The sequence below is a fragment of the Camelus bactrianus genome, chromosome 30, assembly GCF_048773025.1.
Source record: "Camelus bactrianus isolate YW-2024 breed Bactrian camel chromosome 30, ASM4877302v1, whole genome shotgun sequence".
Classification (NCBI taxonomy): Eukaryota; Metazoa; Chordata; class Mammalia; order Artiodactyla; family Camelidae; genus Camelus; species Camelus bactrianus.
In genome coordinates this window covers 17,983,047-18,008,160 of record NC_133568.1, presented here as the reverse complement: position 1 = coordinate 18,008,160, position 25,114 = coordinate 17,983,047, and the positions used below count along the sequence as shown (strand labels likewise).

General features: G+C 45.7%; 1 protein-coding gene across 4 annotated transcripts in view; it reads left to right on the top strand.

Moving 5' to 3' along the window:
- Positions 1-5,436, top strand: part of CCBE1 (collagen and calcium binding EGF domains 1) — a 177,176-nt gene extending 171,740 nt beyond the window's left edge. Inside the window, exons 11-12 of one of the 4 annotated variants that reach the window (XR_006727100.2) lie at positions 1,312-2,182; positions 2,738-5,436. Coding sequence is in view for 1 of the 4 variants with exons in the window: in XM_010961291.3 (XP_010959593.1) it covers positions 1,312-1,545 (234 nt within the window). In the remaining 3 variants the exon portion in view is untranslated. Of the gene's footprint in view, positions 1-1,311 lie in introns of all 4 variants that reach the window. The other 3 variants (XR_006727099.2, XM_010961291.3, XM_045521471.2) reach the window with 3 other exon arrangements.
- The last annotated feature ends 19,678 nt before the right edge of the window (positions 5,437-25,114 follow it).

The window sequence follows — 25,114 nt, the reverse complement described above, 5'->3', positions numbered from 1 at the left end:
CAGCACCTGAAGGAGATGCACAGGGTTAAGCCCTAGCTCTGAATGTTTAAGAATTTAGCCACCGGTATAACCCTAGCAGGTCCAATGACCATCCCCTCCAAGAAAGTGCAGACACGCATGGCTGCTCAGGACCGCTGAGACAAAATTAGCTTGATGTATGTATGGTGTCTGGGAGATAAAAAATGAAAATTAGTGGTATCCAAAAGCACACATGATTCAGGCAACTTCATGGCATTTCTGAAGAAAGACTGAGGGCCTCGGCCTTGGCAGTAGGAGATCTGGGTTCCCACCTCCACTCTTGCACCTGCTGGCTCACTGATCACGGCCATGTCACTTGGTGTCCATCCCTAGTGTCCATCCCCACACCTGTGCAGCACAGGTGAGCATCCATTGACGTCCGAATGCTCTCGGTACATCACTGAGTGCTTTGCCAAGTTACATAAGCTACTGTTTCTAAGGTAGTAGCTACAAAACAGAGGTTATGGGGGGAGACAGAGAATTTATTACAGGCCACCATTGGGCTCAGAACGTGCACGCCCATACATTATTTCACCATGCCCCACATAGCCCTTCATAGAAATGAAGGCTTAGTAAATAGTATAGAGTGACAAAAGATGTCCAGGCAACAGAAAAATTAGGAAGCCTTTGTCTGGACCTTTCCTGGTCAATGAGGAACAGATGCTATTACAGTATACCTTTGGCTTCATTTAAATTAGTTATAGTCAACCATCCTTGTAAACATTTTAATAATTTCATTTTTAAAAAGGTAAGATATTTGAAAATGCATCAGGCTCCATGCACTTTACGTGCATTAATTCATTAAATCCTCACTCATGACCCTTGTGAAACCCTACGAGGCTAGGACTATTATTATCCCCATTTTAGGATGGAAAACAGAAACCCAAAGACATTAACTTGCCCAAGACCACACAGCTAGTAAAGGCAGAGCTGAGGTTCAAGCCCATCAGAACCCCAGCCTCTTAGCCACGACTCTGCCTTCATGAGCGTCCTCCAGGGCTCTTGGGAAAATAACCTAGGAGGGTGTTCCCACGTCCTTTTGCTCTACCAGATGTGACAGGGCCTAGAGCGAGGACAGGTGAGTGCATCATCACAGCTCCTCGGGAGGTGAAGGGGATAGAAGGCAGTGTCCAGAGTCCCCGGGCTGCTTCTGTCTCCTCCGTTTGCAGCGCAGCGCTGACTGAGTAGTTGCCAGCAAGCAGCAGGACCGGCACCGCGGCGCTCGTGGGAGCCGTGGCTTTGCAAAGGGCTGAGTCTGCAAAGGTCCAGCGTTGACTCCTGTCTCCTGCACAGGGCCCCCCCGGCTCTTTCGACTTCCTGCTGCTTGTGCTGGCTGACATCCGCAACGACATCGCGGAGCTGCAGGAAAAGGTGTTCGGGCACCGGACTCATTCTTCAGCTGAGGAGTTCCTTCTACCTCAAGATTTTTCCAGCTACCCAGAGACCATGGACTTCAGCTCTGGAGACGACTACCCGAAAAGAACTGAGACGAGAGACCTGGGGGCCCCCAAAGACGTTCACCCTTAGTGCAGCCTGACATCATGCCCAAGAGCAGTGTCTGCACCTGCAGCTAAGTCATCTAAAGAACAAACCACAACACCGCTGGCGACCTAAGAAGGATATATTTTTATTTTCTTTACTCTTTTCCTGCCTTCTCCCTTCTCTCCTTCCAAGACATGAGGGATTGATTTATGTGCTTCCCTGGAGAGTCTGCAGTGGAACTTTTCTTTCACATCCTTATATTTCAGGAACTTCTGATTTCTGAAATCAGGTACTCTCACGATGTCTTAAAAATTTGGCAGAATATCAAAAAGGGGGAAAGGGCAAGGTGAGTGCTAAGAAAATGTTGAGTTTACTTATTAAAAAAAAATACTTTAGTGTCCAAAATAGTTTGTCACTCCTCAGTATCAGTGAAAAGGGGGCGACAACAATGTATATTGACCTTGGTGGATCATTGTTTTTCCTTGTCAGTCTAATAGATTTAAAATACTCTGTCCTCTTAGCCAACCTTTTCCCCAAAGTTTGATTAAAGGAAGGAGAGGAGGAGGAGTGAAGATTCAAGAAGATGGAGAAAAATTACAGCCGTGTACTGACTGTCTTGTAGGTGTCCCCATATTAACACTCAGATGTGACTGTTCAGGGTGCATGCCGCACTTACCTGCGAGTATCCTATTCGAAGAAGAAAGTTACTCTCGCTGGAGGAATAAATCCTCTTTTCAAACAAAGTAAGTGAATGTAGGGCCCTGGTTCATATTAGAACAGCGGGCTCCTGGTTTGCCAGGACATTTTAAAACTATGTGATGAATGAGTCGGGTTGCATAGTAAATCACAGATTATTTGTTAAACAGAGGTAACTGACCCTTCGGGAGAGGTGCAGAATTCCCTGACCATGACCTCGTGCCCAGAAGGTGCCATTAGGCCATGATCCAGGTTGAATTGATGTACAGTGGCCCCCAGGGCTGGAAGGAGGTTGCTGGCTTGGGTTGTTGGCGATGGGGGAAGGGGAACCTGGGGAAGAGACCCCGCTGAGTCACAGAGGCCGGTCAATTTGCTGTCCTGGTAACTAGAAGTCCTTGTCGGGGGCCAGCCAGGCTTGCCAGCATATTGAGAATAACACACAATCGAAGAAAGATCTCTGGAATGCAGCAGGGAAAAACAACAGGTTTCCTTGTTTACCAGAAGTTTCCTTCCCATTTTTCCTTAATTTTCCATAATTTAGTCCACGTTCGAGTCCTTGCGGGCCTTCTCCTTGATGTCCCTTCCTCAGCAAACACGGGAAGCAGCTGGGACAGGAGCGGACTCCCACACGCCCCCCAGAGTCAGTGTGTGCTCTTCCACCTCCAGGTCCCAGAGGTCGCACATCTGGAAAAGGCTCTCTGCATCCACAGACACAGGAGCAAGAGTGCTCAAGGGACCTGCAGGAGCATCCGCTCCTTTGTCATATTGTTGAGGAGCCTCTTGGTTTTAATGGGCAGCTTACAGGCCCCTTCAAGTCCGCCTTGTCACTTGACGCACAGACTGGCATTGCAGCTGCCTTTTCAGGAGATATTCTCCCTTATCTTGAGCTTCACAAATGACAATTGCCACAACTCCTGTTTGCTCGTGTTGGGGTTCCCATTTCCCACCCCGCAGTGTCCCCCTAAATTTGGGGACAATTTGTATTTAATTTTCCTTTTCCATCTCCTTTTAGCGTCCATCATTTCACTCTCCTGCAAAAGCTTGTTTTTTTCTTCAAACACCACTGTGGACAATCACATGCCACTTTTCAATCCTTCTTCAGAACAACAAGAAGGGCTTGTGTTTGCAAATCTCCAGTGACAGCCTCCCTTCCCTCGTCCCCATCGCTTTAGACACGGGGCTCCAGCCAGCCAGCCAAAGGCTGAGTTTTTCACCAACACTTGCCTCCTCTATTTCTTAATCGCACAAAACCCCCAGTGACTGTCCACGAAAATGTTACCGCTGAAAGCACACATATCCCCAGTGCTGTTTTTCTAGGATCTTTCCTGCCCCCTTCAGTCTCTCCAGAATCTAATCGTCACAGCAGAAGCCCTCGCCAGCCACAGGTTCATGAAGAGATGAACTGAGCAGATGTTGGTTCCCATCTGGAATGTATTTAATGTTTGCCGGCTTGTGGAACCCACGATTTAAAGTGTGCAGACAGATGAATACTAAAAACTTGATGCACAGGCTCCGAGAAATGATTAGGTCTATCTTTGATTTTTTTTTTTTAACGAGGAATTTTATTACCTTTTCTTTTTCTTAACGGTGAACTGTATGTAGAAATATAACTTCCTTCTTTATTGTTGAGTGCTCATAAAATGCAAGAAAATTGCATGTTTGGTCAGAGGTTAGGATCATATATTAACTGAATGAATGGAAAATGGTAATATCTGGGATTTGTGAGACAATTCTGGATAATAATCTCCAGTAAAACACAGTAAACCTGTATTTTATCATTTCAATCTGCTGGATCAGGTCAACCTATAAAATAATTATCCTCAGATGTTAAAAACTTGGACTACCACTGTACAGACTAAATACGTACTCTGTATGCCCAAATTATATTTGTCAAAGACAAATAGTAAGGCACTGTTGTTCCTAATGTATCTTTTAGTTACGGACAGGAAACCAAGACTTCAATGTCTAAACAGGACTTCTGCTCAAAACCTAATAGGAAAGCCTTTTTTCACGGGGGGTGGGGGTGAGATTTGCTAGTTTGGCTAAGCCCCTTCATGTTTCATTGGAGGAAAAAAGGTCTTTGTACACCCTTCAGTTCTTCCCCGGAAATGTTGACCTTAATTCTTTCACACCCTGACAAGTAGAACTTAGAACAGGACTTAATAGGTTGCTTCTGTTTTCGGAAAGCAGTGGGAATAAAACTCCACTGTTCAAAATAGCACAAGGAGGGGATACATTTTAGTTTAGGAAAGTTCTCCTCCCTTCCCAGTTCCAGAGGGAGAAATTAGAAACTCTGCTGGGCCAGCTCCTATGGGGGTACAAAGGGAATTCTGTCTTCTCTCTTCTTCTGTGTTAATTTCAATACCTGCCACAGAGCAGATCAGCCAACTAAAGTCACGTCTACCGTATAAACTCAGACAAGTGTGTTCATAGCCACACAGGTAGATCACAAATGCACACTGGCGGGTGGGGACGATTTTATTTCCCCACCAAGTAACAGGTGAAGGGCACCCTGGGTCTGGGCCTGCTCCTTTTCCAGGCTTCATGGTACCGATGGCCTTGGGAGAGGTGTTTCGGGGGATGCAGAGGAGGATGTTCTGCGTGACAAGGCATCTCCTTGGGTTGCCAGCAGATCCCTCCTCACTTTTGGGGTGTCACTCCCCCTCCTTCTATCCCTTCTCCAGCCTGTCACAGAGAGAGCAAGCTCACTGTGTAACCTTAACATCTTTCAGATAACTTTCCTGAAAAGGCAATTTATTTGCAGGAATCCAGGCCAAACAGCTAGTAGAACAGAGCCATCTAAAGTTACTAGTAATGAATTCAGGGAAATAGATGAAATTTTTCCTGGCACAGTCAACATGTATGTTTCACAACAAATCAAAAAATAATTTCATTTAAAAAAAAATGTGACCGTAACTGTTAAAGCTTAATTCCTGGACTTCACACACTCCTTCAACAAATATTACTGCTTTAGGGATATCACAGGGGGAAAAAGACCCTGTTATCCATCCTCCAGAGCCCTCCACAAGCTTCACGAGATTCCCCGAAGCAGGTGCCCTGGGGAATTCCACGTGTGTTGTGACTTTTTATTTCTGGTGATTAGCCTTATACTTAAGTAGCTGTGTTCATGATTTATAACAGGGCCATATAGCAGTTGAGCTAGTCTTCATTTACGGCTGTTACACAATGGAGTGCTTTTGATAAGCTTATATATGCGTAATAACAAAGTTATTTTTGTTATGTGGTTGTACTGTGTTTTGTCCTGACATCCAGTCCTGAAGAAAGAGTAGTGTTTTTGCAAGAGGAACACCAGGTTGACGGAGAGAGACATTTCTCTTAGGAGCCGGAGCCTGCATTGCTGGGTAGGCCACCTCTTGGGGGCTGAGTGTGGCCCCAACATTTGGGGGTGAGTCAAGGTCTGAAGGCCCAGGTGCCCAGCTCATGGAATCCTCTGGGATCCCCAGGGTGGGGTTTTCAAACCAGGAACTCTCTGGGCATCACTGGAGATGCTTTGTGGGGTGGAGGAGGGTTGTGAGGGTTCCTCCCCCTGCCCCCACTGACACCCAAAGCACCATGAGCAACTCAACTTTCCATTGGGTTTGGATTAGAATTCCACATAAGGTGTCCTTTGGCCGGTGGAATGTTGACGACCTGAAAAAGAGGTTAAAATAAATAGAGTTGGGGGGAGGAATCCCCATGAGTTGCTAGCTGAAGTTCCCCTCTGTGAAGATAAGAGGAAGGGGATTTTCATCAGTTGGGACACACAGGAGGCAGAGTTATAAAATAAAAAGGGAGGTTACTTCTAAGAGATGGGTAGACTTTAGCAAGGCGCCTTTGGCGTCCCAAAGATAACGGGTGTTGACACATCTCACTTTGCCTGAACAAATATTCACCAGAGGCTTGTTGTCAGCTGCACACTGCCCTATGCGCTGCAGACACAGAGAGCAGAAAGTCATAATCCCCATCCTCCAGGGGATTTTTGGCAAAACAGACACAGATCCTTCCAGGCAAAATAAGTTAATCACATGAATATGCAATTTCAAACTGTGATAAGTACTACGAATGAAAAGTGTGGCAGGAGCCCATAACAGCTTGTGCCGATGGCAACCACCCTTTGGTCCCCGTGCCCTTCTTCCCGAAGTCACACACACACACAGCACCTGACAGCATTCACATCTGAGCCACACGAGACCTCCAGCCCCCGCAGGGAAAAGCTTCACGAGTCCTCTGGGAGAAACAGCAGTCGATGGAAATCTGCGAGACCCCGTCCTGTATGATGTTTCCAGCCTTCGTTGTTTAAAAAGCAGCTTGGTGAACCAGAAGCTGGGGGATTGCCTCTGGATATCCCCTTTGTGCAGCTGGCTGGTAACCCATGTGCTCTGGTCTTGATTCCCAGCAGAATTTGAGGCTCATTTCCTCCCAACCAGGACTCAGAAGTTTTGAAAAAGCTTGCCATGCTTTTGGACCATCCCCGGTCGTGTATAGAGTCTCAAACCCTGTTCACATCTAGATACAGGGTTACCGGGTGGCCAAGTAGAAACCTGCACTCAGCCGCTGGGGGTTCCCCACAAAAAAGGTGACTCAGCAAGGGTGTGTGGCAGCAGCCGCAGGTGGCTTGCAAGAGAGCTGGTAGAGACGTGAGGAAGAGGGGTGTGTTTCCTGGGGTTGCCGAAGCGAAGTACCACAGAACTGGTGTGTGTACATGTGTACATGTATATGTAATATGTGTACACATACATGTACACATACACAGCGGGAGGGAGAGAGAGATTTAAGGACTTGACTCGTGATTATAGAGGCTGGATCCTGGAGACCCAGGAAAGAATTGATGTTGCAGTTGAGTCCAAAGGCAGACTGCTGGCAGAATTCCTTCAGGGTCAGTGTTTTTGTATTACAGCCTTCAACTGATTGGATGAGGCCCACCTGCATTATGGAGGGCAACCTGTTTTATGCAAAGTCTACTGATTTAAATGCTAATCTCATCTGTTTTTAAAAAAAAAAAAAAAAATCCTTCCCAGAAACATCTAGAATCATGTTTGACCAAATCTGGGTACTGGTACCAAACACTGGGCCTAGCCAAGTTGACACATAATATTGACCATTACGGTATGTACCAGTATTGAAAGAGCTCCAGGGGGAAATGGAGTAGGGGGTAGAGTGATGGAGGGTGGGAGTATCTCCCTGGTGGGCTCTCTTGGAAAGACCTCGCTGACAGAGGGGTTGTGAGCAGAGACCTGAATGAAGGGAGGAGGTGAGCCATGCGGAGAATCGGGGGGAGAGATCCACCCTGCGGGGACCTGCGTGGTGCGCTCAGAGAGTAGCAAGGGGTCGTGTGGCTGGAGCAGAATGAGCAAGGGGTGAGCGGGGGGAAATGCCTGGACAGAGAGGCAGCCGGGGCCCACGTGGAGCCTTAAAGGCTCGGCGAGGACCCCACATTTCATTCTGGACCCACAGTGGGTTTTTGAAGGGGCGAGGTGGGAAGCAGGGAAACCCAGTGCGAGACTGTGGAAGCATGTCTCCTGACCACCTCTCTCGTGAGAACTTGTTTGCCGTCTGCGTCCTTGCTGGACTAGAAACTCAGGGGGCAGGAAATTTCTGTTTCTCTCCACTGTGCTCCTAGCATCTGCCGCCGTGCCCCGTATAGAGCAGGAGCCCGATCCATCTTTTATAGTGAATTTGATTTAACACATTTAGTCTTCATAAAACCCTGTAAGGTAGGTACTTTTATTATCCCTATTGTGTAGGTATACTAAGAAAGAAAATCGCTTGCCCAAGGTCACACAGCTGAAACGTTTGTAACAGAGGTGTATTACAGTTAATTCACCATCAGATCAAGCCTATGGGATGCACATAGCTCAGCCCCACGTTGGAAGCACGCATGCCTTCACAGAATGGTCCTCCATGGGGCAGAAGGGCAGAGAGCCACTTGCTTCCCACCGTCCAATTCCTTAATTGATACAAGATTGACAACTTCTCTGATCTTCCGATACGAGGTGACTGACAAATGCACACAGTAAGGCTGTAAAGATAAATTCTCAAGGAAATCAAGAAACAGATAAAGCTATTATAGTTAATATTGCTTAGTGTTAGATATGGTCCAAAGATAACTTGGAGTCAAGACTGAAAAGGAAATACAGTAGGTTAAATAACATTATCTAATAGAAGGGAACGTTTTTCAGGAGATTTTTTTTTTCCTGGAAGGAATATATCAAATGAGTCCTTATTAGTCACTGACCAACATACAAAACCATTTCTTATAAAGCTTTATGGTAAAAGGAAATGTAAGAAAGCATGTTTTTGTTCAGCTGTCTCTGCAGAGGGCTTAAATTAGTGAGCTGCGGGTATATGTCTGGTGGGTGAACTTGAGGACAGGATAAAGCTTCGGCTGCTTTGAGGACTAACCAATCAGGTCATAAAATCAGCAGCTCTCAAATGTTTTTGACATTGAGCCACTGGAAACACACACACAAAAACACACACGTGGTCCAACACTTAAGATAACTGAAGTAAATTTCACAAGACTTAGCCTTAACTGCACATAGTGACGCACTCATGTTTTCTTCGTATCATCTCATTTTTTAAAAATCTTGGTCACAAGCACTAAGTCAATTCGTGACTTACTAATGAGTGGCAGCCCACGGTTTGAGGACCACTTGCTTCTCAGACTGTACTGTGCATGTTTCATCTGGGGGCCTTATGAGTGAAGGTTCTGATCCAATGGCTGTGGGGAGGGCAGGGTCTGAAATCTGCATTTTCACAATCTCCCCGGTGATGCTGCTTTGTGACCCACACCATGAGTAGCAAAAACCCATCTATCACGAAGAACTGTCTGCTCTGGACTTTAAATAGGAGCAGGAGAGAATCAGATTAATTCTGATAAGAGTCAGGAATGCAAACATGGCTATTATATTCGCTGTTTGGTCCCTTGTGCCTGCTACTTTGTAAAAGAAAATACGCTTTCCCTGGGAAATGGTGCATTAGAAGATGAAACAACTCTCTGTTAACATTTTATGAAGAATCAAGTTGAAAGCCAGCCGAAGGGAGAGAATTATGGAGGGAGAATGGAGACCTTGGTGGGGAAGTGGGAGGGTGGCAAACACGAGCTTTGCACAGGTTGCTAATATTGAGGGGGGCTGGTTCCCAGAGCCAGGAGGACAGAAACAAAGTCCACGCAGCCTGTTGGCTCAGCTGAGCCAGATTCGGCTTCTGTCGCTCCTGTTCCCACAGGGTGTGGTGTCTCCTCCATCATCCCTAGGCAAGTCAGCGACTCCTGATTCTCGTCCGTTTCTGGCAAGGTGACAACTTAATGTTTTGAATTCTGACCTCTCCTTCAGTCTGTTTCCTGTGGTTTTTTCTCCCCTTCCGTCCCTAACATCACTGCCAACCGCTGGGAATGGAAGCTGGGCGGGGAGATGATTGGACCAGAGGGAAAGTCGTATCTACGGAGCCATGTTTTGCTTTATAAATAGTTATGATATATGAGGATGGAACTGTTTCCAAAGTCAAGTTCTGTTGGTTGGTTTTTTTCTTTTAAACTGTAACCCACGGGCATTCTCGGCTCCCTCTGCTTTGCTTTGGCTTCGCTCCCGCACAGAAGGGAAACCCAGTAATGTGCTAGATCTGCCGAGTCCGCTCGGAGATGCCGTTGACCTTTCTTTGTTTTTTTTTGTTTGTTTTTGTTTTTTTAATGGTGGTACTGCGCCTTGAACCTGGGACTTTGTGCATGCTAAGCATGCACACTACCACTGAGCTATCCCCCACTCCCCCCCGCCACCATTGACCTTTTTACCCCCAGAATTCTGTAGGTAATGCTGGCATCTTGCTAGTCTGCCATCATGCCAGGCAAGCGAAAGACCATGTCATGTGGAATGCGCCTCCCCTGTGCCCACGGGGTCATTTGTTTACAATTCAGTAAAAGTCTTGGCCAAAACCAGCGGAACCACCTCTATGGCTGTGGAAAGCCAGATGTGGGTCATTTGCCTTCTGGAAAAAAAAAAAAAATCTGGAAAAGAGAAGGTGCCACAAATTGAATTAGGCTCCGACGGTTCAGAAAGGAAGTAACAGCTGGAAAACATTTCAAATAGAGATCCCTGCAAAGAGCCTTCCAAGGACAACCGCCAAGTACATTTTTCTTTCCGGGCTTATTCTGTGGCTCCATTGGCTGCTGCGTTCCACGCCACCAGCCAGATTGACACACACTTTATGTATAAATATTCACACGATGTGGGATGAGAGTCTTTGGACTCATAAGATTTGACTGGGGTGTTCCCAATAAAGGAAAGGAGCCCCAGGGAATTGGCTTTCCCAGCTGCTCGGGATCCGTCTACCAGGGATCAAACCCGTGGTTGGTGTAGGGGAGCACTTTCTCTGAGTCTTTGAGTTACCAGCACTGTTGCACTTGGGTCTTCCTCTGCTCGGTTCTCTGATCCCTGGGCTTGAAGTTCCACTCGGTGGCCTGCCCGCGGTCAGGTGGGACTAGGGAGCTGCAGCTGCTCTGCTTCCTGACGCCCACTTTGCAGAGAGGCTCATGGGCGTCTCACGGACATCTGTCCCTCAGGCAGTTCAGTCTCTCTCTTGCCTTTCACTTGATTCCCAGTCCCCAGTGAGACCAGGGAACCTGGTTACTGTTCTCAGGGGAGAGTCGCCCTGGGGCTTCTCAGGGTTAAGGGGTGCTGGTGGGGACCCAGGAAGGGGCCTCAGAGGAGAGAACGACCACCCTCTGAGGGAATGGGGAATCTGCAACTGACAACCCAAAGTGCCAAGCCTCCCTCCACTCGCCCCCGCCCCACCCCCGCCATGAGTCTGCCTCAAGTCTGAAGTTCTCACCACTCACTTCCCTTCTTAGGGACCATTCACTCAGGTTATTGCTTTTAAGAGCTGGTTTATCCATTAACCAGCGGGTACATGGAGCAGTGAGTCGCCTGACTCCATATTAAGACCTAAACAGAAAAAAATCTTGAAGGAATTTGTGATATGTAATGAGGGGAAAACAGAACTCAGGGCTGAACTCAGGCAGGGCTAGTTCCCAGGGCTGGAGGGGCGATAATAAGAGACAACAACCCTTTGTTATCCAGTCGCACTTCTCTTCCAGTCTAATGAATGTTCTCTCCACTACCCAGCATTGTGAACTGGGGGGTTTGAGTCACTTCCATTACTAGCTAGGTGACCCCCGTGTCTTACTAGGGGAACAGGATGCAATGGGTTCAGCCTCACTTGCCACAGTTGGGATCAGGGCTGTGTCCAGGCAGGAGCTGTGCCCAGGGCTTCTCCACATCTGACTCCTTGCTGGTTTCAAAGACAGGGTCTTTGCTTCCTCCCAGTGGAATCTGGAGGCTTTACTGGTAGATAGTTGTGTCAGTCTGTCTCCTCCCCTTCATCATAAGCTGCTTGAGGACAGGAACTGACCATCTTCACAGCTTCCAGATAACCTCGAACGTTACCTGGTGCATGAACACTGGGAGTTCAGAAAACGTTAGCAGGGAGCAACCGGGTGCTAGGGATACGGTTTCGAGTGGCCCCCAATTACTTCCATTGTCAACTGTTCAACAAATAATACACTGACTGCCCCCTATGAGGCACGCCCCTTGGTGAGTCCTGGATGTACAATAGATGTAAAGACTAGCTCTGGTCCCTGTCTTTTTGGGGTTATACAGTCTAGTGAGTGACATCACAGGCCTGTGTGGATATGTACTGGTGTTTCACAACTGATGCTGCCTAGAGGATGCACGTGAGAAAGTCCAGACATAGGCAGAGATTTCCTTCGAATGCCAGGGGAAATGAAATATGGAAGACATGCATGGCAAACACAACGCTGAGGTCATTTGGTTTCAAAAGGGGAGCGAGAGACGCATGCATGTGCGGATTTGCCTGCAAAGATTCACAATTCTTGGCCCTCGGGCCCACAGTCAAGATTATGCTCTTGGCATCGGGGATGTCCAAATAGCTGCATAATTATTTCTGATTGAGGTGACTCGCTCTGGGGGATGGTGGATGGTGGGGTGGGAAGGATAAAAGCAGAATTCATTTTTGGCTGGGTTTTTAATTCTGATTTGTGAGTTGGTGGAGGTCAGTCCATGACCCTGTTAAAATATTTAACATGTGTTTTGTAATTTTTTTAAATCTTTAAAAAAAATAATATATCTATTATATGACAGCTTTAAAAATAATCCCATGGGGTGGCGGGGCTAGGTGGGAATATAGATGAAACAGGATTGTCCATGGGTTGATAATTGTGAAAGTTGGGTGGTGGGTCCATGGATGCTCATTATAACAGTCCCTCTACTTTTATATGTGTTTGAAAATGAAGGTGTCCATGATAAAAGCCCTTTCAAAGTTGCATGAAGATTTAGTAGCTTAAATCATTTGCTGGTTACCAAATAGAAGCATTACCTGTCCTGAGGTAGAGATCACAGTCCAGTGTCCACCTGGGCTGCAGGTGCCTGTCGCTTGAGGGGAAGCTCTCAGCCTGCTTTCTAGAGCGGTCCTCATTTCACAGAACTGGCTCTGGCCTGGGGAAATCAGAGCCATACACTTTGGATGACATGAAATCCCCACTGTCTGGTTTTTACTGTTTTTCTTCCTGACATAATATTTTTGGAAGATATGCCATTTCTGGGCAAGGCTTTTCCTGTAAAAATTTCTAGTGGGCTCACCTATTGATTTGGAGATTTGTCACAGTCATTTCCTGACCATCTCCATGGCCACAGACAAAAACACCAGGACTAGGTTCGGTCCCTGGTGAAAAGAATTTCTCAAGCCCCAGCAAGCTAGAAAGCTTCCCATGGAATTTGTTTCAGGCCTCTTTGCACGCTACCAGGCCCCACAAGCTTCTCACCTCTCCTTTGGGCCCTGGACAAAGAGACCTGAGTAGAGGGGGATTCTGGATCTCATGGGAAAAAATTCTAAAGGTTTTTTTCCCCCGGTCCCATTGGTCAACTTAGTAAATTCTAATTCTAAATGAATTGGAAAGTTGAGTTTTCTGCAAACAAATACAGTACCTGCCATGGTGGAAGGCATCTCTGCTGTGGATGGTCACCTGGCAATTCTTCCTCTTCCTGGTAACAAAATCTGTCTTTCCTTTGGAGAATCCATTCGATGGGGTTGGGTTATGGCTGGCTGACCCCACTTCCAGCACAGAGGTGGACACACGTATAACCCAGGTCTACTTACGTGGTAGACTTGCTGCCGAGCAGTGCTAAGACCGCAGGAGGGGAGCAGTGATTAACTGAATGGATTGATGGGACTTTGGGTTGTTAGTGAAAGAACTCATGGCTACAGTGACTGATTCATTAATAAGGATGTTTCCCAGCAGTATCACACTTTTTGTCATCTCAGCACCCTTTTATAAAACTTTTAAATACTACAGAGGATCCCAAAGAGGTACCATTTATGGCAGCAATACAGCCACATGGAGAAATCCCACCTGAGAATGAAGCCAACAGAGAGGAAAGCAGAACCAAGAGACAAGGGAAAAAAGAAAGAACTCAAACAACATGATTTGAACACCTGGAGTATGCCCAAAGTGAGACTTACCCTAGCATGTTTTAGTTAAGTGAGCCAGTAATTTCTGTTGCCTAAAGTTTAATCTGTTGGATTTCTGTTGGCGCTGTTGGTGGCTGCAGGATAACTCGGGCTGCAGAGTCCCGATTCCTTACTGTGGATGCTCTCGCAGGTCTGAGTCATCGCTAACAATGAGTCCATGTGACTGGGGAACTCACAGATAAGCAGTCTCTAGAATCTCTACTATGAGCTCACAGCCATCAGAAATTTGAGAGATCTGTGAGACGTAACAGTTGTGAGACATAATGGTCCAGGGAAGAGGCTTTGAGTAGTGGTTAGAATATACCCTGGAGGCAACTTAAGGATGGATAGGCTCAGAGACAGAGCGATGATGCTGACCCACGTGAAAGTTCACAAGGCCTCAACATTAAGAGGTGTCTGGGGACTTAAAATGCAAAGATGGGAGCTTTGGAGCAGGACTGCTCCAGTTTCCTGGAACACATCTGATGGTGGCTGGAACGGATGTTAAATTCATGATCGTATCTGACCCAGCAAAGACTGCTTTGCTTTCGTGTTAACAGAAAGAACCAAGACAGTGTGCTCTTTTCCAGAGAACCACAGAATGACTCTTGCAGCCTCAGAGAAGTCTCCATCGTGAGTCGGCGTGGAATAATGTAAAGAATTAATAAGCCAATTTTGAACTTCTGCACTGCCCCAAAAGACCCACATGAGTTCTTACAGTTGATAAATCTAATTAAAACTGAGAAAAACAGAGAGGTAAGTCTATCAGCAGAACTGGCCCAAAAAACTCAGGCAAGAGACTCTGGGATAGACCTCAAAAGCCAGAAGTAATGCAGGTGTGACCTACAGCCCTTAAAATTGGACCCCTGAGGCAGAAACTGATACTTGTCCTTGACCTTCTCCCTTAGTTAAACAAACAAACAAAGGAACGAACAAAACCACTCCTGGTTTTTAAGCTGGGGCTAGTGATCATCCAAAGTCAAGACTACATTTCCCAGCCTTCCTTGCAACTACAGAGGTCACATGACAAGGTAGCAGTCAATGAATGTAGGCAAAGTTTTATGTTTAATTTTCAGAATGTGTCTTTAAAGGAAGGGGACATGCCCTTTTCCTCCTTCCTGCTTGCTGGAATTTATATGTAAGACTGAGAAGTTAAGCATCCATTTTACACAGTGAATTGAACCATTAAGGACAGTAAAGCAGAAATAAAATGTAACCAGTGTCCCCAGTGATCATGGAGCCATCACTCTAATCCTGGGCGGCCTACCTCTGGCCTTGTATGCAAGGGGAAAATGAACTTCTATCTCTTGTAGCCACTGGAATTACTGATATTTGCTAGTTTTTTGTAATATGCAGTCAAACTTAATCACGTATGATGAGATTTTCCTGTCAATGAGACAAAGTCTCAACGGAAAAATTCTCTGCCAGTAAAAATTAGTAAATCCTCTAACCCAATTAGAAGACCCTCCAAAACGCTGCCTCAGGTCTGGGATGGACAACAGTCATCCAGCACCTCCCCTTTTGTCCCAGGATTGGTGAGATGGATTCTGAAAAGGGGCCTGAGCTGTCTCACTTTCTCTGGCTGTCGCACTGAGGCTGTCTCCTTCTTGCCTTTCTTCCCATTCATGCCTCTAATCTTGGAAGGAACGTGGCTAAACACTACAATTTACATGTTTGCATGCTTGCTCTTTGGGAGTCTGCTTTCCCCAGTCCCAGTGCTTCTAAGAAAAGGCTCCAATGCTTCTCAGCGCCTCCAGGGCACCTGAGAGGCGTGGTACAACATCTAGTAAGAGAAGAGCCCAGTGGCTCTCAAACTTGACTTGGGCATCAGAATCCCCTGGAGGGCTTGTTACAACAGACTGTTTGACCCCCACATTCAGAGCTAGTGATTCACTATGTCTGGGGTATGGCCAGAATATTTACATTTCTAACAAGTCCTATGAACCACACTTTCAGAACCCCTGTCATAGACTAGAAATAGAAATGATATGTAGGTGGCTCCTTTCCATGTTGGTCTTCTCTTTGACCAGAGGAAGTGTAACTAGACAAAAATAATTAACATGTGTCGAGGTTCTCTACCCAAAAGCAGAACTGGAGAAGAGAAGGGCTGAGTCAAAAGAGAACGAATCCTTCAGAATGCCTCCTAGCTTTAAAAGCTGAGCAGGAGGGACATGGTCCTTCCAAGGACGCTCTGCAGAGGCAGGTACCCAAGGACAGAGGCGGTCCCGGGAGTGGGGTTGGGAGGGAAGGAGGAGTCTGGGGAAATAAGCTAAGTTTTTAGTTATGCTATCATGAAAGAGGAGGGTGGGAAAGAAACAAATCAGTTGTCTTAATGAGCAGAGTTCTTGTGAAACTATGTTCTGGCAGGAGCGAACACAGCTCCTCCCTGGAATATGTACCACTTGGAAAATTAGCACAGGCATCAAGGCTTTATAAACACCAAACTACTGAAGTCGAGTTTATTGCTGTAGTCAGATCTGGTATGTGGGCACGTGGTATTCATTCTGTGGCCCTACAGTTTGCGGGAGAATAAACAGTTATTGGAGGATGACTTCAAACTTTTTTAAAAAAATGTGTCAGAGCAAAGAGAACTAATTTGAATGGTTCCAGCCTTAGATTAGCATCTCACCAGTTCGGGCAGGCAGAACAGCACTGCTAAATATTTTCTTTTTCTAAACATCGTATTCCTGCCAGGATTACATTTCCTTTAGTCTTCATGTCTTTCCTATCTTGTGCTATTTCAGGATGAGGAGTATTTGGGAGACTTATTCAAAAATGTTGGTTACATTAAACCAATCATTTGGAATTCTTACTGCTTTCCAAGGGGAAGTCATGTAGGACTTCTGCATTCATCTCACACCGAAAGGATTTCCTATTTCCGGGAATATTTTAGAGTAGATATTCTGAAAAATCACTCCTTTCGTGAACCTTAACATGATGGATAAAAATTTGAAAACATCCTTTTAAAGGCCTGGTTGACTTGGTGAGAAACTAAGAGAATTACTTGGAGGTCAAAAATGGCAAATCGAGAGAGGCAAGCAGGAATCTGAGGTGGCATTTACCACTGGGTGTCTGTAGTCCCTGCTCACCTGGAAAGTCTATTTTAATGGACCATGTACATGTGCACTGGAAGCAAAGTCTGGAGCAAAACAGGGGGGCTATGTATGGAATTAATTGTGTGTCCCCCCCCCCAAATTTCATGCTGCAGTCCTCATCCCTGGTACACCGGAATATAACCTTATTTGGAAATAGGGTCGTGGTAGATGTAATTAGTTAAGTTTTAAAGATGATGAGGTCTTTAGGGTGGGCTCTACTCTAACATGACTGGTGTCCTTATAAAAAGGAGAAATTTGGACACAGACATGCACACAAGGGAGAATGCCATATGAAGACGAAGGCAGAGATCGGGGTGGTGCTTCTACAGACCAAGGAACACCAAAGATGTCCAGGAAACCACCAGAAGTTAGGAGAGAGGCATGGAGCAGATTCTCCACGCCACTTAGCAGCTGTGTGAACTTGAGCAAATGCATTCAGCCTGAGTCTCGGTTTCCTCATCTATGAAGTGGGTATAACTGTTTTCGTTACGTGAGTTTTCCTGTTTCATACGTATGATGAACAACTCAGTATGTGGACCGTGGTAGTTCCCACATCCTGCTTTGTTTCTCCTCCCTCCTGTCTTCCTGTTCCCTTCTTAAGCATCCTCTGCGTTTCCTAGTTGACTCAGCAGGTGGAGCAGTTGAATCGCACGGTGAGCTTCAGGGCAGCTGGCCTGAGTCGCATCCCCACCACACAGCTGCCCTTGCCTGGGTTGCTTTCACGGGGGACAAACCTACATTCCTTCTTGAATGTTTGTCAGACGGAGGCAGCGGTCTCAGCAGGAGGCAGCAATAGCAGTGTCTCAGTACAGTCTGAGGTGTCACTTAAACACCCAGCCCCCTGGAGGTCTCCATAGATGCAAATAGATGTCTGTTGTCCATGCCTATGGCAGTAAAACCAAACATCTGTTGCTTTTCTGCAGGCTCCTGGGCATGTTTCAAAGGTACTTATTTAAGGCTTCTTATCAATTAATAGTCTGTCTGTAAGGAAGACTTAATTTCCTGGGTTTAATGAAGGGTTTTTTTTTTTTTCAGCTTTCGGAATCGGGGAGAATATAGTCGCTCTCCGTTATTTTGGTCTGCGTAGGTGAAGGGAAGTTAATGCTCTAGGTCAGATACAAAACTGAAACAGGCCATTCAGAAGCAGCTTTCTAGATAGGACTGCCTTTCCTATGCCAGTCCTCAGAATTTTATGAGCTGGAATCCAGCATCTAACTTTCCAGGATCTCACAAGCATCGCCTGCTTTGTCCTACTCCAAGAGGCTGGGCCAGGGCTGAAACAACATGATGAGTAGAGGGTTGAGGTCAGGGCGTCTGTGTTACAGCCACAGAGGGCCCAGCACACGAGCAGTCACTGCAGATGCCAGGGCAGAGCTCACAGCGGTAGCATCCCAGAGTGCAATCCATTTCCACATTGTTCAACCACGGCAGAATTGCTGGGGGCAGCAAGTTCAATTTGAATAGCACTTCTCAACCCTATCAGACCTGATGTCCCCCTTTTATAACAAATATTGTGTCAGTCTCCCTAGAGTAACCTAAAATGACACGCACAGATATAACTTATCACTCTAATGTCCTAACAGTAATATAAAGAATAAATAAAAGCACATCATTATAACAAGTTGGTATATATTTCAATATGTAAATGGCACAAGGAAATAGTTCCATATTTACGTCTGTGCGTAGACTCACCCACTTATGACAGCCACAAACAGAATAAGTGTTGGTGACTCAAATACCATGAGCTGCGCTGTATTGGTGAATAACCCTCAGTAAAATTCCAACCAAGTGTGAGTATAATCTTTCCTAAATTTACATAGAATTATTGTAGATTAAAGTTGTAAAAGACAAATTGTTTAAAACGTAGTGTGAAACAGAGTCAGGTTCTAGGCTTCTCATTAGTTGTGGTAACCACCCCTCCTACACACACACACACACACACCCCACTTATAATTTCCTAAACAGCTCCTAGGAGTGCCCCAAAGCATGAGTGATGTCAGCTGCCTTCCAGGTCTCCCAAAAAGCATCACGTTCCCCAGGTGATTACTTAACACCTCTCCCACTGCAAAATCCAAGATTTTCACACACCTGGTCCTGGATTTGGTTACAACACAGTAGAGACCTGTTGCAGGTGGCTATGGCCTAGATTCCTGTGTGTGTAGCTATTATCTCAGTTCTCAGATGGAACAACCCTGCAGCCCAGCCCAGCATCACCAGCTGAGGGAATGCAGGCAGAAAAGGATGCTTGCTTCATTTCCCTGGGCCCCTTTCCACCCCACCCCACCCTTCCAGGCTAGAAAGGCCGAGAAGCTAGGCCCACAGCAGATCTCCCACAGAACTGGGCTGGCCATGCCCTGCACCAGCCTCTGGGGTCATTGAGCAAACTGAGACATTGAGCCCTGGCTTGGGCTCTGCGTAATTGAATAGTCTGGTTACTTGACAGTTAATTCACAGTCCTGTTTGCTCCGACCCTTGTAAAGCTTTTCTGAAATTCATGAACCCACCTTTCATTAAAATAACAATGATTTATTTAGTAAGCAAGATGCCTTTTTCTTTTCTCTCTTTTCCAGTTTCCTATAGTGGGGTTACAATATTTCAATACTAATAGAAATGCATTTAGTAAACATGCAAGTCCAGTTTCCTGGCTTAATAAACAGTATTTACTAGAGAAATGAGCTTTTGTCTTACGTTTAAGAAAACTGCAAGTTTCAGGCTCCTCTTTCTGAAGTTCTCACCACTGAAGGTGCCTATGCAGATTGTTTGATGTGGATTCTGATTTCAGGAAATCTCCTGAAAGCTTAATTGATTTTTTGTTTTAGTTATTATATATTTTTCCACTACAACCATTTCTCTCTCTCTCTTTTTTTTTCCCCCACAATGAATGCAGTGTGTGCTGTGTCAGTTGGTGGTCTTCTGAGAAGCAGATGCAAAGATGGAATTCGATGGACATGGATTCTATTAGAGGAAAGACTGTGAGAGGAAGTGGAGAAGGAGCCGGGACTAGCTGAGAGCTGTCAGGCCTCAGCAAGTGTAATTGTAAGTATATGTTGGCCTGATAATGTAGCTGATTAAATATTGACTAAATCTACAGACAAATGAGTACATGAAAAAAGAAAACAAATGTGAAATCTTAGAAATGTGGTTAAAAAAATAAATAGTTGCTAAAACATTTTTGATCAAATCAGATATGGGTAAGATGGTGATGAAATTTTAGGGGAAATGTATTAATATTTAGTCTAATTCTCCACGTTTACTGTGTTCACAATGTCTCTGCATTTTAAAGAAACCAAAACTGCCCATCGTTGTCAGTGCATTAAGGATGTGACTTGGGCAAAACAAATGACAGAACTGTAATTAGTGGAGCCTTTGCAAAGAGAAGACGATAGGGTTACATCATAAGATTGGTGTGAATAAATGAAAATGCTTACTTTTTTAAAAGTCTGTGATTTGATGGACTTTCTTAATTGACCAACCAACCAACCAAATGTAGAAGCCATGAGAGGCTTCTACATTTGTTAAACACAGTACAACTGCCCTTATCATCAATTTTTACATGTGGGATTATAATGAAAAAAAAAAATGATGTTCCTGGGATGGAGAGTGTATGCAAAGGTCAATTTAGGGTCATGGTTAGGTTCTTTCATTCTGTAAATATGTGTTAAGAATGGCTTTAGAACCTCGCCAAAATCACAGGTGGCCTACTTTGATTTCACGTGTATATTTGGCAAAGCTATATATATAATACAGCGTGAATTTGTGGACCCGAAAGGATAGAGATGAACCAAAGGGCTTTCCTACTGTCCCGTACAGTCTCTGCCCAAGACGTGCTGGGGAGTATTCAGCCCTCATCTGCGTTTATTTCAGCTCTCTGCTGAAGGAAGCATTCGTTTTAGAAAATTTGATTGCTCCAGGCCTACTCCAGCCCCATGGCATGTGTTTAGTTAACTCACTCACAGAGAATTGCCTGCAAAGCCTGAACTGTCCCCACCTCCACTCCCCCTTAGGTGGGGTGGGAAAGCCGCCACACAGACCTGAGCTCCAGGACCTCTCCCTGCCACCCGGATGGTGTGATCTGGGCAGGCCCTTTACCTCCCTGAGGCTCTGGTTCCTCAGCTGTAAATACCAGCCTAGTGCCTACTTGGAGGTCTGTGGTAAGGCTCACAGGAGACAGGTCATCAAGGTTCCTGGGCTACACTGAGTGTAGCTCCCTCCAGCTAGCTGCATCCTCCGAGCGCTGCTGAGCTCTGTCCTAGAAGAACCTTGGTCATTGTCCTGTTTTGGACCTCTGTGCTCAACACCCATCGTGCAAATCCCATATTCAGTCAGAGCTTTCCTCATGCACATCATTTCCTACTTTAACATCTACAACATCCACGGCGTCTTACACATCACAGGCGTTTTATAATTGCTGTCAACCAGCCAACGGAGTTCACATATTTGTCATCACCTGTGCGTCTGCCCAACTTCCAGCTGTTCGTATCATCGCATCCACTGAGTTATACGCATTCTTGGTACTCTTGGTAGCCCTTTGAGATGGCTTCAAAAAAAATTCCACTCTGATTCAACACTGAAGCAAAAAATTATTATGTTCACCAAAAGGCACAGATCCAGAATAGCTGGGTGTGAACTTGCTATTAGTAAAGCAAATATTCTTCGATAGCAGTCTGACCACAGTCCTATAGTTTCTCATAATTCACTGTAAAAGATTTAAGAATTGTAAACACCTATAAGCAAGTGAAGCTATGTCATCTTTTGTTTACTGAGATACAAGCAAAAGGATTCCTCAGCAGGAGGCAAGAAATGCAACAGAAGGCAGAAAAAAGGGCCAGATCCCTCAGAATGGGTGAAAGCAATGTCAAAGCACTGAAAGGCCAACGACAATCAAACCGTGCAATGCAAGGGACTGTTGTTAGGATGGTGCCAGGGTTTAGTACGTGGTGGTTTTTAGTGATACTTGAGTTGATGGTGGGTTTCATAACCAATGACATCTTAGCCTTGATAAGGTATGGTACTTTCCCTTTCTTTAAGAAAATGAATGAAATCAGCATAATGTGAGCGTTGTCTCTGTTCTGAAGTCACAACTGAGGTCCAAAGATCACAGGAGAGGCAGTGCATAGACCACGCTGTCCCAGAAGGAGTGAGGGGGTGAATAAGGACGCCTTCCTTATGGCTTTGCCTTTTGTGATTCCTCTTCCTTGCAAGGCCCAGCAGCTCTTCCCGCTTGAGACACTCTTCTGTCCTGGAAATAACTCATCCTGCCTTTCTGACTTCCCTTGTTGATTGGGTTCTACCTCTTAGAATCGTAACAGTTTTGCTGAGAATCAGCAGTCTTGCTAAGGCTTGGTGGCCGCACGCACACCCTCACCCATTAGTCTACTTCTCCAGCCAGACTCAGCCTCTTTCTCAAGGTGTGATGATGAGTTTTACTGACCCACCCAACCCCAGGGATGCATGTGGTGCATGTGTGGAGGGGGAGGGAGGGAGAATCTCCTGCGTGAGAAATCCAAGAGCATGCTCTGCGGCAACCGCTGAGACCCTCTCCACGGCCTGGCCTGTGGTTTAGGGTAAGATAACTTATATTTAGTATTTAATTATCCATTTACTATAAGACAAAGACAATCGGTTATCTGAAGTGACTGAGTGTGGGCAGTCGACTTAAACATTCTGATTATTAGATGGATGTCATACACACCACAAACAGATAAAACAAAAATACAGAGAACTTCTCAGAAGACTTTATTCTGAGCACAGTGTAACATGGCAGGATTATGGTTCTTATCCTAAGAACCATAGACTCCATTTAAGCTCCAGGTTTAATAAAGAGGCCTGATAAATAGACTGTCAAATAAACCAACATTACAAAAATGGGTTTTGGAAGAAGTTTCTGCGAGGTTAGCTGTATATTCAGTGTGTGCCTTTCATTGGTTTCAATATTTCTATCTCGGCTCAAAGTCACGTCCCTTGACCTGCTCTCCATGAAGCTGAGCATGCTCAGGAGGTTCCCTTCTCCTCAGAAGCATGTTTGCATCTTTGGGGGTGCAGGCTGGAGGCAGGTGAACCCTGGCTGTCTAATGATTCTCTACAATCCCCAAGTTCAGCCAAGCTCTGAGAGCCAGGAGCTGTTGCCCCATCTTCCTATTGGCCACTGCGATTCCAGGGGTAAGGGAGCAAGACTGGGAACAGCAGAGGGCTCTTTGCCCAGTCGCAGCTCCCTGGAGGTTTGCAAAGAGCTTGAGGGGAATCAGGCTAGACATTCAGAGGGGTCTGGAGGAACATGCTAAGAAAGTTAAGTCTTCTGAGAAAGAAGTTGGAGACTGGGGTTTCTGACCCTTTAGAAGGAAGACGTTGTGGCTGAGTGTGGCACTGGGGCACGTGAATGCCCACATGCCGAGCAGATGTTTGAGAATTAAACCATCCATAATGCAAGGCATTATACACGGGCTGTGAGTGTCTCAGATGTTTACTTGGGGCCACAGAGGTCTGGACTTGCCGAGCGTCGTGGGTGAGTGGGTGACGGGGGTTGGAGCCAAGGAGGTTTCCAGGGGATCCTCCACGCTCTGGAGTGTTTTCAAGGCAGTAGAACCTACCCAAGTGCGATCTGATGGCTGAATAGGACAATGTGAAAAAAAAAACCACAAAGAGACTCCAGCCTAATTGTCTTTTAAAATAAAGTTGGGTAGGCAGGGGTGGGGAGGGGGTGGTTCCTATTGGAAAGTTTCGTAGTAAATTATCAATTCCACTTTGGAACCAAACAAAACAGTTTGAACACACCGCTTTCTGAAGCTCGAATAACAGGCTGTCAGTGCTGGCTTTGCTAACCTCCTGAGCTAAGCCACCTACCGTCTTGTGGAAGAGGGAGATCGCCCCTGTGGTCCTGTTGCCCTGGCCCACCCCTTAAGGACCTCCTTTTTTCTCTTCCCTTCTTTCCTTCTTTTATGTACATTTAGTTCCCACAGGCTTCCTTTATCAATATTTCAATTGGTTGCTGCTGACCTATACTTGAATCCAAATATTTGCCCTATTCAGTGTGAATTGTGCATTCAGCCAAATGCTTGATTATGTCTGTGCTCTTTTGAGCAAACTGAATGGGCTACTTGACTAGGTAATGCCGATATCGCCTGGTCATTAGGAGTGTTTGTTAGAATCAACCAGATGCAGCAAGGAAGGAGGGAACGAAGGGGAGAGGAGGGGTTTGAGTCCAGTGTTCGTCCCACTGCAGCCATGATGAAGAAAACGAAATTGTGTGCTTTCCAGGGCATAATTACAAACCGTCTCCATGTTCTTAGTCTCACGTAAATCAAACAAGCCAGTTTCAATCAAAGGAGACGGATACCCCTGAAGGCTCACAGTTTTATTTTCTCATTGGAAAATTATCCTCCGTAAAAGAAATGTGGGTCTTTTTTTATGGTTTTCATTGTTTGTTTTCATTGTTAAATGAGGACAGAAGAAATGCAGTAAAGCTGTATATATCACTTGCCATCAGTTACTGGCACTCTGCACTGCCATTAGCAATCGTAATTCATACAATTATGTATTGGCTTGCAACATGCCCAGTACTGAGTTATGCTGTGGAAACACTTTGTGTGCAATAAAATCATGGAGTTAGAATTCCTGGTCCCAACCCAGGGGAGGAAACCAGCACAGGCCCAGAAGGATTTTGCCAAAATCAAGAGAGGTTTTGAAATGGATGTGAATTTGGCCAGTACCCCAGAGGAGCACGTGGTAATAAGAATGTACCTGCCTGTTTACGCTTGCCTTTGAGGAGTTCACAGGTTGTTGGAGAAGGCAGACATGTAAACAGCATAGAAAACGTAGGTGTGAGAGTACTTGGGGCAGGATACAAAGTGAGGTCATTATGGGGCTTACAGTCTGTTAGAGGAGATGATTCATGGACATAAGCAAATAGTGTCCAAGGCAGACTGTGCTTAAAGGAACAACCTGAAAGACGTCACATCCAAGTGCACTGGGTATGTCTGGCCGCTGTTTTTTAAAGTCTTGCTTGAAGCGCATGGCTCTCGTGTACCTGCTAGCTCACATCGCCCCTGTATTATAAATTAGTGCAAAGAGTTTACAGAAATGTTTAAGCACCTCCCACATAGCTCATCGATTGCAAGTGGGTTTGCTGCCCGACTTCTGTTTCCCTTGCACAGATTGCAGTGCCCCGTGTTTCAGAGAGGGGAGAGAGAGGAGGGGAATGAGTCTCTATTAAGCACTTACTGTCTACCAGCCATTGAAATGGACACTTTCAACTCTGTTTCTCAACTTATGGAGAAGATGTTCACTTACTTCTCAGTTCCTAGTTC